Source organism: Primulina huaijiensis, chromosome 9 (genome assembly GCF_012295235.1).
Source record: "Primulina huaijiensis isolate GDHJ02 chromosome 9, ASM1229523v2, whole genome shotgun sequence".
Lineage (NCBI taxonomy): Eukaryota > Viridiplantae > Streptophyta > Magnoliopsida > Lamiales > Gesneriaceae > Primulina > Primulina huaijiensis.
In genome coordinates, this window is record NC_133314.1 from 16,336,768 (window position 1) to 16,350,177 (window position 13,410).

Below are 13,410 nucleotides of genomic sequence, written 5' to 3' on the forward strand. Positions count from 1 at the left end.
TTATTATATATTTATTATTCTCATTAATTATAATGACATTATTAATTTAATTCCTATAATTTCTTTCTATTTTATAATTAATATAATTATATATATTATTATTAATTTAACTTTTACTAACCATTATTTTTATTAATCAATAATTTAATTCCTATAATTTCTTTCTATTATATAATTAAGAAATAAGGGGAGAAAAATGTAATTTGCTGAGTTTTGATAAGTTATCCAACTTGATTTGTTAGATTAATAATCCAATAGTTATCCACAAAATTGAGTCTTAAACCGGGTCAAAATGATAATTAAAATATATTAAAATTTTAAACAAACATTAGATAAGTGTTTGACTATTCATCTATCATTGTTTAATCCACTCAACCAAACACACTCATATATGATGAAACTAATCGCTTGTGAATATAGTAGGTTACTCTATGACTAACATATTAGTAGAATAGAATAACGTACATATGTTTTTTTTTTATGACGATTGAACGTGCTTATGATATTTTTCGATGCACGTGAGATAATCTCAACTAACACAATATCATGTCAATCATGTTGATCAGATAAACAATATTGAACTATCTATATAACAAGATAGTTCAATATATANNNNTATATATAAACTGGTTAAGGAGGACTCCAAAATTTGTTACCTTTTTACCCTCCTCTTCAACACCAAAAAATCTTTCTTTTTTCTATTATAATATTATTACATTTTTTATTGAAATTAAGTTGAATAGAAAAATAGATTTTTTGTCATACACAACAATGTGTACGAACACACTAATTATATTATTCATATCAAATTACAAATATCTATTTTTCATTCTATAAATTGATTAAACAATATTTCAAATATCTAATATTATGTTACACGCAAAGCGTGTACCTCAGTCGCTAATATATTATTAAATGAGAGACCTTTATAGTAATTAATTTTTAGTGTTATGGTCTGTTTTAATGATTATATATATTAATAACACTTTTATGTAAGTCATATAGCCTTAGTTTTTTAAACTTCGAGATGGAGGTTCAATTCCTACTTTACTCTTTTTTTTTTCTTTCTTTTATTTATTTATTTTTTAATCAATATAGCATAATTACAATATAATTTTTTACTATTTATTATAATTATATTTTGATGTTCGTTTAAATATAATCTAAATAAATTATAAAAAATATTATATAAATACGTAATATGTGCGTCGATGCATTGGTATATATAAACCAATAGAGGAGTGCAGTTAGGGCGAAAATGACGCCTATGATGTTAGAAATTATATGTAAAATTTTACAACACGCAATCTCGATTACATTGTTCTCGATTATATTTACAATTTCAACGGACCATTTCTCGCATACCCAAGATCTCTGCAATGGCCAACTTCTCCGCCACCACCGCCGCGTTCTTCTGCTTCTTCACCCTCTCAATCGCTATAACTCCGATGAACACGCCGGAAAATGACGACATCGCCACCGTAGTTTCCTTCCCCTTCCCTGATGCTAATCCCACCGTCAGCAGCAACCCGTCCGAGCCAGTCAACGCCGAAGACAACCATCTCTCCCTGTCCACCGTCGTACCGTTGAACACGATCTCGCTCCGCCCGTTCTACCGCCGATTCTCAAAATTCCCCTGCCACCACCGCCACAAGTTCTACAAAGCTGAACCGATGAGACCCCTCGAAATACCCTACGGCAACGACATGCTCGTTTCCTCCGGTGAGAACAGCGACTTCCAGAATCCGGAAACTCTTCACGGCGGACCATGGCAGCGGGTGAAGCTACCCCACCACCACCATGATGAGGACAGTGACAGTGACAGTGATGATGAAGGTGAAGATGATCGGATCAAGAAGATGGCACTGAAACGCCGCCATTTTGGTGGGTTCGATGCGGAGAAGAAGCTGAAGATACTAAAGAGGCACTTCCACCATAAAAATTCAGAGGAAGAAGAACATCATCACAAGAAAGAGAGGCACGGTTTCATGATTCGCGTGCGCAGGTTTTTCGACCATTATTTCTAGATTATATATGTGTATGATATTACCGAAGTTTGAATACATGTTTCGAGTGAATTAATAATATCTGGAGTTGGGCTTTGTTTGTTTTGAATCTGAATGTTCTTGGGTTGTCATATGTTGTAGTACTTGGTCTCATTCTGTATTTTGTCTTGCTCATGTCTTGTTCTTGTATTAGATTCAACAGTTTTTTGTTATATGCATGTTCTGTATTTGATTTAGAAAATTCCATATCATTCGAAAATTTATTCAAAAAGACCAATATTTTTACTTATATCAATGAGTTCTGGAGCTTCACGACGTGAAGTTGTAGAAAAAGTCTCCATTTTTAAACCAAAAATCAGGTATTTTTATCCGAAATGAGCTCGTTAGAGCTCCCGTCCGCTTCTTAACTTCTTCTTTATTTTAGTTTTTCTATGCCATATTTTATTCTCCAATAGATTTCAATCCATACCATATTAAAGTGAATAAAAACATAAATAATTTCGGAATAAATCGTAAACTGAATCACCCATTTTGTATATGAATTACATTTACCACAATATACATACATATATGTGTGTGTAGAACGTGATGCGACAGATTTCAGAAAGAAAAAGAGCAAACACCCATTTCCAACCGGCTGGTTAGCTCAGGACATGGCCATGGGATAACCTGAACTGCTGCTCCGCTCACAGCCGAACACTGCCACGGCAAATTTTTCGACCCTGGGTTTCCGTTGATATAAATATTCGACAGACAAATACCTGTAAATGGTGCGTTTTTCAGACCATGAATCAATCCAGCTTGTTCAACTTTCTCACCCCGCACATCCTTGATCATGACATCCTTGACGACAGGAAGAGCGTTTTGATCATATCCCATGTCTGGATGATCACCCACGTCGCCAGAGATCTTGATCCCCTTTCGCGTGTTCTCCATGTAAACGTTTGATATTGTTATGTTTCTTATGACCCCGCCTCGACCAATATTTGTTTTCAAGTGAATCCCAACTCCCATGTTGAACAAGTTAATGTGCTCGGCCAGAACATTCTCAACCCCACCTGATGTTTCGCTTCCAATAGCAATTCCTGCGTATGGGGATGATCCGTATAGTCGTCTGATGGTTATGTCATGGCTAGGGCGATTATAAGCTATTCCATACTCATCCCATCCACTCTTGATGGCTACGAGATCATCTCCGGTCGATATGTAGGAGTCCTCAATGCATACATTGGAGCTAGAGTCTGCATCATGAGAATGATAATCATGCTTTTCTGATAAACTATGCTCCCTCACTCACAAAAAAGAAATGTTGAATATTCACCCAACTGAGACGGGAGAGCCTACCTGGATCGATTCCATCGGTGTTGGGAGAATTGGCCGGCGCCACTATGGTAACATATCGAATGACCACTTCGCTGACAAGTGAAAGGGGAAAGATACGTAACTGATAAAGATTTGACTCCCATCGTGATAACTGTATTCAAATTACGCTAGTTTTTTGCAGTAAGTATTACCTGCAATAGACAGGGTGTATGTTCCAAAAGGGTGAGTTCTTGAAGACTAGATTGGAAATAATTATACTTCTTGAGTTCATCAATTCAATTAGGTTTGGTCTGGTGAACTTAAGGGTTCTTTGCCACCACATGTTCCACCAAATGTAACCATTCCCATCAATCGTCCCGTTATCGCCTACAAACAAGCATAAAAATGAGCGAAAGGAAGCATGTAACAAGATGGATTCTTTCTCCACTTGGCTGTAATTTGGTGTAGAGATAACGTATAGTTTTTTAGAAGATATTCATTTTATTCGACCCCAACAAGCGAAAGCTCCCGGACTAGGATGGTCCTGGCCTCCTAGGCTTTTGATCCAAACCAGATCGCAGGGTCACCTTCGACGTATATCTCTAGCAAGAGCCTCGTTTCTAGCTAGCTACTAGCATATTAGATGATGTTATTTTACATACTGACCTGTGATAATGACATCATGCAGGTCATTTCCATGGATGAAGCTCATATACCTTCCCCCGGGGAGTTCTCTTCCTCTACCATATGAAGGCAATGGAGCTATTAAAGGCCAGTGCTTAGTGTCCTAAAGCACATATGGACACAAAGTTTACTACAGATTTTTGGCATTGTGAAACTTTAATATATAATCAAAGAAATGTGAAGGAAGAGTTCCTTGAGCTGTAATATACAAGTACACCGAGGTAAGCTCAAACAAAATTTCGATAATGAAGGGGTGATGGACCACAACGTTATAGAAGGGAAAGAAAAGAATAACTCCACCAAACCATAGAAAGAAAAATCGAATTTTTCATCTGCTATACCAATTGATGCATCATAAATATCAACATATCATCTGGGACCTACTCGTTAATGTCAATTGTTCATAGTAGGATCAAAGAAACTAAGGAACATGATCGTAAAATCCTTTATCCATGTCAAGGTGCAGCTCTCCATTGCAAGATTCAATAGAAACAGTTACAGTCACAACAGACAACCGAAGTAAACTTGCATGAAATTCTTGAGTGTGATTCATCTTTAAATATACATCTTTTTTCTTAAGCGTGATTCAAAACTCGGATCTTTGGATTAAAATCACCCCAACTTTCTGAAAACATGATATAATTCTTGCCGCATATTTTCAACAACCAAATCCTAACAGCAACTTAGGTACGAGGAGCTACAATTACCATGGCAGCTTTGATCACAGCACCTCTAGCCAAGTAGAGAGTCATACAACTCGTAAGATTAAACGGTCCCGTCAGATACTCTCCCGGAGGAATATAAAGCAAAGTCCCACCTCTTCTCCTCAAATGCTTGATTCTGTACACCGCCTCCTTGAATGCGTTTGTGTTCAACGTGAATCCATCGCCCACGCCTCCGAAATCTGTTATCGATATCTTGTCGCTTCGATGCCTCATCGGGACAATGCCGGAGCATGTTGCCCAGTTAGAGTACGCAAATGCAACACAGTTTATGAAGATGGATATGGCCATAAAGAAGCGGGGAGGAGAAAATTCTCGGGCTCGCATTTTTTCGGGGAATTCGGGTAGCTAATGGAGAAAATGGAGTGAGTTCTTGGAGTGCAACAAAAAACAAAGGAAATTTGAAGTGTTGCCAAAAAACCGATCGATCACTTTGTTTTCTTCTTCAAATCCAACGAGAAAACTCCATGAACAGATCTTCTGCTATGATACTTAGAGAGCAAACCACATTTAAAATGAAAGAAAGGTCATAGAAAATAACCATCAGAAAACAAATGCTGCAGAAGGGAGAAACGACCAAGTAAAAAAAAAAAAAAAACAGACAGACAGAAGCAAACAAAAAACACACACTGTGCGTGTTGAGAGGTATCTGAAAAGGGTTTGATTTGTCTGCAAGCGAGTGTCCTCAGGGAACAAGATAGAAGAAAGAGATGGCACAGAGGAAGAACATAAAGAAGAAGAAGAAGAGAGCGTCAAAGTGGGAAAACGTGAGAGATTTAAGCAGACTCGGTGCGTGTAGTGTGTGTAATATTTAATTTTTCTGGTGATATTTGTTCAATTATGTTATTCCGATCATAATAAATAGTTTGGCTGAAAATATATATGTGATGACGGATAGTTTAATTGTTTTTTTTTTTTTAATTTCAGTTGAATCATGCTTTTGAAATTTTTTCTAGATTAATATTATATTTTAATATATACTCTTAAAAGAATTTGATCATTTTGTGTAAAATATAAATATTTAGATTAACTATGTTATTTTACAAAATCATAGAAGTTAAAGCATATGTATGATTATTTTAAAAAAAAATTTTAAAGTTCTTACTTATATCTAGGCATCTAGCTAATTTTCCTCAATATTTGAAATTGATTTGGTAGTAATATATTGCTAGAAAATTATAAAGAAGTTAATGGATATTTTTGGATTTTAGATAAGATCCTAATAGATTTTTTTTTGTTGATAAATTTACCATAACATGTTTTTTCTTGTCCAATGAATTAAATAAAACAAGGATAAATTTAATATTGAATAAAAAACGAATCATGACATCAATGTTTGTTAATATAAGGATCTCAAGTTTAATAAATGTATTTATATGAAAATTTCATGTGTTTAGTTCATGTTGAGAAGCAATAATTGTTTTTTTTATGAGATCGATTAAACAATGACGCTTGGACTGATGTATATTTGAGTTACGCTGTTACCATTAACTATATTTTTTAAAAAAACAAAAAACGTTTGATCTTGCAATTATTATCAGAGTCAATGTCATGCATTCGGTTTTTATAGATTGCGAGAAATATAATTATTAGGAGAATGATTATCGACAAACGATAATTGCTCATGTTAGAAGAATAGTTGAAACATGGTACTTGGTTGGTTTTACTTTTTAAAATATATGAAATAGCATTGTTATAACTAATTATAGTTTTTGGTAATGCGACAAACATTTAATATTACAAAAGCATTTGATTGTCACATGATAAGAAATTTTGTTAAGTCAAAAATTTATATCTAAGTTTTGATGATTACAAACTAAATTGATCACAAACTAAATTGATCTAACTCAAACTGAACTGAGAGATCAAGTTGTTCATCTATTTCGATATGATAGAGTTCATTCATCAACACGACTTGAACCAAGCTACTCGAACATAACAGATCAACCTGAAGACTAGTTGTCAAACATTCTCTGTTCTGTTGATTATTCATTCAGCTAGTGTTCGAAAAATTTGAAAAAATCGACAATATATCTGACAAATCAACAAGGACGTGTGGCTATATCCGCATAAATGTCTGCTACCCATTATATTTGTGACTACTGGATATACTTATTGTCGTTGGAGAGCAACATTTATAAATAAAGAATACATCAAGACTGAAGAGCTCTCGAAAAATTACTATTTTTTTGTCAATCTTTTCGTCAACATTCAAATCGCACATCCTATCTCAACATACTCATCTTTAAGCTGTTCTTGCATACACTCAGTTTCCCATCAAAACGATTAAGGATCAATATTGTATACTTTGTACTCTCACTTATCTTTTACACATAAGTGTTGTATTGTGAGAATCAATTGTAACTATCAGAAGCATGTTTCTGAATAAATCAAATTGAAGAAAATAATGCTAGGAGAGTGTAAGCTCATTAGGATTGTGGAACTAAATTGAAATGAATGAATTTGTACAAGTCGTTGTACTAATAAAATCTTCTAATAAAATCCTACTGGAAACAGAAGAAAGGGAGAGAGATGCAGAAACTTAGCTTTCGAACTTCCACAAACAATTTATTGTCTCTTATTTACTACTATTTACTTGAACTGCTAAATCTATCATTTGTGCTGATAAGTTAATTGAAGTAAATCGAGCTGTCGCTTTTTATATGATAATCACTAAATAATCTGAGCAGCTTCCACATTTAAAACACGTTTCTAGTATCTCAAATTACTCAATCTGATTGAAATATAGTCTTGAGCTGTGTTAAGTCTAATATTATTTGATATAATTTGCATAATAGTTAACTCACCCTCTCCTAAACTGTTATCTTCAATCCTAACAATTTTATCCTCGTACAATTTGAAAAAATGGCAAAATCCTAGCTAGGTATAACAATAGCTCAAGTTAGACTCCAATAAGATTTTCAAGGACACATACCTGACCTGATTCGTTTAAACTCACACTCAGTCTGACTTATATCTAATGTTTAAGATATTTGACCACTAGACAATTATATTTATAATATTTTTTTTTCATTTTTAAGTAAATATTTAAGACAAACAGCGGATAAAATTAATGTTACTCCTGGTAAGTAGCTCCACATTCTGTATGTTTTAACTCTTGTTGACAAAGTACATAGTTGTCTCTCTTTTTTCTAAATATGACCGATTAGCTTTCTCTAATTTAGATTAGACATAAAAATGTAGCATTCCTTTTTCTTTTTTTCCAAGCATTCACAAGACTTTAATTTTTTTATGATAAAAATTTAGAAATTTTAGACTCTATAAAAAAAATTACCATGAATTTACTTTTATTAATAATTTTTAGCAACCTTATTTCTTTCAAAAAAATTACTTTTTTCTTGTTAGGATTAATTATTTAAGATAGAATATTTGAAAAATTAAAAATGATAATACATCTAGATTCACCATTAAAAAAACTAGATTTATTCTAGCAATATCATATTCTCATTTTTCTCCACATTTATGTGGTTTTTTTATATTTTATAAATTTTTACATCCATATTTGCTTGAAGATTGTCTCATTTCTCTCATTTTTATCTTCGAAATAGTCAATTATGAGCATATTTGTGAGGCCGAAGAAGGCGGAGGGTGATCGCTGGTGTCGAGGTTGCACAGCTCTTGACAGGTTTTTAGGTGAAATGGACATGAATAAACCGATCTCACACAGAAATGAGAGGGATTCCAAAACTGTTCAAGTATGAAAATGTGCAGTTGAGGAAGACTTAAAAAAATTTGATATATACTACTCATATTAAGAAGATGCATTTTATTTTTGGGAGCTCGTCACACAAGAACTCTAAAGTTAAACGTGCTTGATTTGGGACAATTCTGAAATTGGTGACCTCTTGGGAAATTTACTAGAGTACGTGTGATTGAGTACATAAGCACGCTGGAAAGACTCATTTTGATATAGTGAGGACAATCTTCGAATCCGGAGCCTCACAATATTAATATGTATATTATATTTCATCCTTTTACACCTTGAGATGAGCACTCAGACTCTTTCAAATAAAGATCATTAGAACCACTAAAATATGTTTATTTTCCCCTTCGACCACTGAAACCTTCAGTATAATAAATATGCATCATCAACACTTGTAATAATTTGACCAACACCTAAAATTTGCTCAAATTCTTCAACAATAGAATTGTATCATATTCATTAGTGTGATTGATATCTGCAGCTTCTCCATCATTTTACATTGAATCTAATACAGATAATGGAGACAAAAATTATAAATATTAAACATAACTCATACACAGTTTTATAATATAAAAAAAAACACAAAATAATATGATAAGAAAAATACTAAACAAATGTCCAGATTTTCTATTTTCTTTTGAGTATGAATGTAAATACAATTTTAAAAGCTAAAATGAAAAGTAATAATTTCAGGTAATCACTTCTATATAAATTAAATACGCAAAATTTAGTAAATGATATTTTTTTAGTATATTGACATAAGACTTGGTATGAACAAAGCATACATTTCCCGGTACTCTTTCTTAGCCATCTTTTCCTTGTTTATGCTTCGTTAAGCTCCAATATCTCGACCTACCGACAACTCCTAGGATGCGAACAAAGTTCCCAAATGCTCATCGCTAAGGGTCGACCCTTTGGTTGTTCAACTCGGACTATACTTAGAATTCTCGAATGCTCGTCGTTACATGTCGATTGCTCTTCATTTAGAAGTTGATATTCATTAGAAAAAACAAATGTTCCGCTGTCCATATTTCCAAAGATGGATTTGTTTTTGCCAAAATAAATGGTAAGGCATGTGAAAGCACTTTGCAAAGAATACCATATTTAAGGTTCACAAGTCGAAAGTTATGCACCATGTGACTTCAACTTTGTCCCATTAAACACATATGGACAGTTCACCCTCACGGGCTCCATTACCAGAAACTTCATGCTGTCATTTATTTCTCAAAAACAAAAAATTTAATAATAATAATAATAATTAATGTTTCTTATTTTCTTGTTATTATATTTTTTTTATAAAAAAAAAAAATCAAAGGGATAAAAAGAAACAACGATGAAGTGCACTCAAGGTTGTCAAGCATGTGTGAAAGAATCCGAGGCTGAATGATTGACAAAATAAAATATTGGTCGAGATTTTTTTTTTTGCCTTTTAAATGTGAAATATTCAAATGGTGAAGAAATATATATTTTTCTATCATTCAAATTCATATTATTATAAGAGTATATTTAATTACTCTGTTTTAATAAATTATTTTATAGAATGTAAAATTTCGTTATATTATATATCACATCAACTTTTAAAATTTATATTGAAATTTCATTTTAAAAAATATTGTTAAATTTTTTTTTTTCATGACTTCTAAATTGAGTTTAATGGACGAGCCTATTTAAACTATTTGGGTTAATTTGTAGAGTAGGCAGCTTTAGAAAAAGAGTGCATTGGGATGGATGAGTAGATAAGAGGAATCAATGTTGGTTATTTTATTTTTAGATCGTTACGATCCAGTCTTGAATATGAGATTCCGTCTTAAACTTGAGATTTTGGTGTCAGATGAGCTATAATATCAATATTGGTTTTTCTCAAGCTATCCAAGAAATTCATGTTTTTTAGAAAAACTAAAATTTTATACCACCCAACCCTGAATTTATTAAAATGCCCACTTCAATAATATTTAGGGAAGTCTTATGCTATCCTTTGTGTTACACGGATATATTATATAAAATTCAGTCATTTACTTTCATTGTTAAGAGGCAATTATGGGGACAAATATATTTAATTATTTGTAAACTAATTAATTATACTCCCCCCATTAATATTCACAATGGCGTGCTTGGCCGAAAGGTCAGATAAACACCACAAACCAGCAGTTTCCTAAAGTGGGAAAATTAGTTTTTTTTGAACCAATAATCTCTGGAAAATAATTTGCGTGTATTTCGTCATACAAAACTGGAAATTGATCGAAATATTAGGTACAAATTTAATTGTTAAAGGTTCTTACAAATATTTTTAAAATTATTGATGACAAAAAGGAAGAGACGGAGAAAGATGAAAATTTAAATGATATAAGTTTTATGATTGATGAATTTTCAATAATGGTATTGATTTTGTTTAATTTTATCCTGTTTTAAATTTCATTTTTNTTTTATCATAGAAATATGATTTTTCCATTTTAAAACAATCATAATTATATATTGACAGGTTTTTATCATAGAAATATGATTTTTCCATTTTAAAACAATCATAATTGTATTTTTCTATTCAAACCTATGAAAAATATATTCCATGTATACTTTACTTTGTAGATTATTCAATTATCGAGATATATGTGAGTGCTTGTAATACAAATTTATATGTTTTGTGAGTAATTTGAAGACTGAGGGGATTATAAATATTTTCTTTTTTTTTAAAAAAATAAAACATTCTTTTCCTAGGCTAAATTGTTGGTAGGCCGTTGGTTGCATATACTAAATGTGAATCAGTCTTTTATGATGTGTATCAATTACTTCGTATCATGTCACCATTGGTCTTTTTACACACACACACACACACACACACACAAAACTCTTATTAATTCGAATCATGTCATGATCATTCTGGATGTCATAAATGAAACCAGATGGAAAGATACATCACTAAACATATTAGGTATGCCAAAAAAAATTTGAATCCTTTTCTCGTGTTTTTTCCTTGAAAAATTGTTGCATATCAAGAACAATAAAAAGTTCGAACAAAAAGGTGTGTGTATTGCCTTTTCCAAAAAGAAAGTAAAAATTATAGTACAGTAAAACAAACAAGAGTTTTTTTTTTAAAATAAAAAATCTCCACACCACTTGGTCGAGGTGTTATGGTGAAACAAATATGCCTATACAACAGATTTATCAAGCACAAAAAGGATTTTTCATTTTCTAATTCTTTCTGCGTTTCAGCTTAAGTTATTAAATGAAAACATGCGATAACAAATCACGATTTCTCCACATTCATTAACATGAAACAGTAAAGATACACGGAAAGGACCTAACAAATGAAAAACGATAATATTTTACCAGCTTAGGGAGTTGTTTGATTGCTGAATTTTGGCAGCATATGAACTTTCAATCTCTTCCTGCTCGAAAATAGAATCCGTTAGGCCTTAGGCATTATGAGTGAAGGTGAATGTAGCTGAGAAATAAAGGTAACATTCTGGTTTTGATACCTTGCAGGACTTGAGCAGTGGCTGCAAAAAAGATGATCTGAAATATTTGATTGACTGTCCGAGCAAGCTATTTTCCAGTTCTGTCATGGAACAAAAGCCCAAGAAAACTGTCAAAATATTTCGCATTTCAGTCATGTTATGAATGTGAGTGCGTACACATGGGAGCATGAGAAAGTGGTAGAGCTAGGAAACACTGGCATCATACCATCCTCGCCATCTGATCGCAAAGCTCCCATGTTAAGTTCTTCAAGAAGCTGCAGATTGATCGAAAAGTGAATCTCTTAAAATCTTCAATCAATAACAACACTGAGATAATGATTTCAAGTCCGAATTATCTCTTCAAAACCATCAATGTCTGAATACAATAAGACTTAAAAACAAAGGGTCTTTTCAAGGCTCAAAGATGATCATTAATTCAGGTGTTACACATAAACACACAGCCCAATTAAATCATGGAAGACACCAATTTCTGCACACAGTGGCTGCTACACAGCACGAAGGCATATCACTGACGGTATTTATTATCCATCCAGCTGGTCACTTTCAAGTCTGATGTTAATATTGTTTTCCTTCACTGTACAGATGAGGCATCCTCATCACCTCACAATAAACCAGGAAATTTACCAAAAATGTGGTAAAATAAATCCAGTGAACAGAATTAACAAGTTGCTGAAAATTTTCTCTGAGAATTTAGCTCGAGGCGGCTAGTGCAAGCAATTCCTCACACTATTCCATGAAATATTTTGAAATTTATGTCATGCCAAATTGGTGAATGTATTTGTTATATATCAGTGAAGCCAATACATAGAGTCAACATACAGAATTTCAATGGAACCATGAGAAATTATGCCTCGGCCAGGAGCAATACATTATTTTCATCAGCACATTAACTCAATTTGAAGCATGTATCTGGAAGGAAAAAATTCTGATCCAATAAATTGTCCCAACAAACATTGACCCACGGCAGAATCTGAAGCTATTTCAAAGCAGTTGATGGGAACATGTACATCAATCGTTAATTTAAACTGCCTCTAACTTGCCAAGTGCTAAGATGACTTGGCATTTTATATTACAACAAAATCCAGGAAAAAAAATCCAAGATAATTTTCGAAGCATAAGGTTTCACACCTTTGAAAGGGTTGGAACAGCAGAAGGATCAAATTCATCACAATGCTTGGGATCGATGGGAACACAAACATGGCCTAGAGGGAATAAAGAAAAGAGAAAAATACATGCAGTTAAACATGAGCCCAGAATGCTTCATGTCAAGTATCTTCTTTGTAATCTTATCCAGGAAAATCTCTTATTAGAAACAGAACTGTAATCGAAATAGAAACCTGTTTTTGGGTGCACACAGAATGGTGCCTTCAGCAAGTGATTCATGTGCTTTGAAACCTAACATGGCATCCAAAATATTTCATGTGAGTGATGTTCATATTTAGGGATGACAACGTGCAGTGGGCCATGAGATTTAGCAAACCCGTCCCGCCATTATATAT

General features: G+C 33.0%; 2 protein-coding genes across 5 annotated transcripts in view; both read right to left on the reverse strand.

Moving 5' to 3' along the window:
• Window positions 1-2,512: 2,512 nt before the first annotated feature.
• Window positions 2,513-5,511, reverse strand: LOC140984247 (probable polygalacturonase). Its single transcript, XM_073451516.1, has 5 exons — window positions 4,700-5,511; window positions 3,975-4,095; window positions 3,521-3,695; window positions 3,351-3,421; window positions 2,513-3,247 (listed from the first exon to the last, which is right to left on the reverse strand). The coding sequence occupies exons 1-5, from the start codon at window positions 5,039-5,041 to the stop codon at window positions 2,607-2,609; spliced, it is 1,350 nt and encodes a 449-aa protein (XP_073307617.1). The 5' UTR covers window positions 5,042-5,511; the 3' UTR covers window positions 2,513-2,606.
• Window positions 5,512-11,521: 6,010 nt separating this feature from the next.
• LOC140984245 (uncharacterized) overlaps window positions 11,522-13,410 on the reverse strand; it is a 6,831-nt gene continuing 4,942 nt past the window's right edge. For all 4 annotated transcript variants that reach the window (XM_073451515.1, XM_073451513.1, XM_073451512.1 and 1 more), the window contains exons 13-17: window positions 13,249-13,306; window positions 13,040-13,113; window positions 12,117-12,165; window positions 11,912-11,991; window positions 11,522-11,821 (exon numbers count right to left, since the gene is read on the reverse strand). In XM_073451515.1, coding sequence (XP_073307616.1) covers window positions 11,759-11,821; window positions 11,912-11,991; window positions 12,117-12,165; window positions 13,040-13,113; window positions 13,249-13,306 — 324 coding nt within the window. In that variant the 3' untranslated portion in view covers window positions 11,522-11,758. The remainder of the gene's footprint in view (window positions 11,822-11,911; window positions 11,992-12,116; window positions 12,166-13,039; window positions 13,114-13,248; window positions 13,307-13,410) is intronic.

Coding starts and splice junctions, on each gene's coding strand:
- LOC140984247 (XM_073451516.1), bottom strand. CDS start 5,041: ATGCGAGCCCGAGAATTTTCTCCTCCCCGCTTCTTTATGGCCATATCC. Junction 3,696..3,974: donor GCATGATGTCATTATCACAG/GTCAGTATGTAA, acceptor GCTTGTTTGTAG/GCGATAACGGGACGATTGAT. Junction 3,422..3,520: donor ATACACCCTGTCTATTGCAG/GTAATACTTACT, acceptor TTCACTTGTCAG/CGAAGTGGTCATTCGATATG.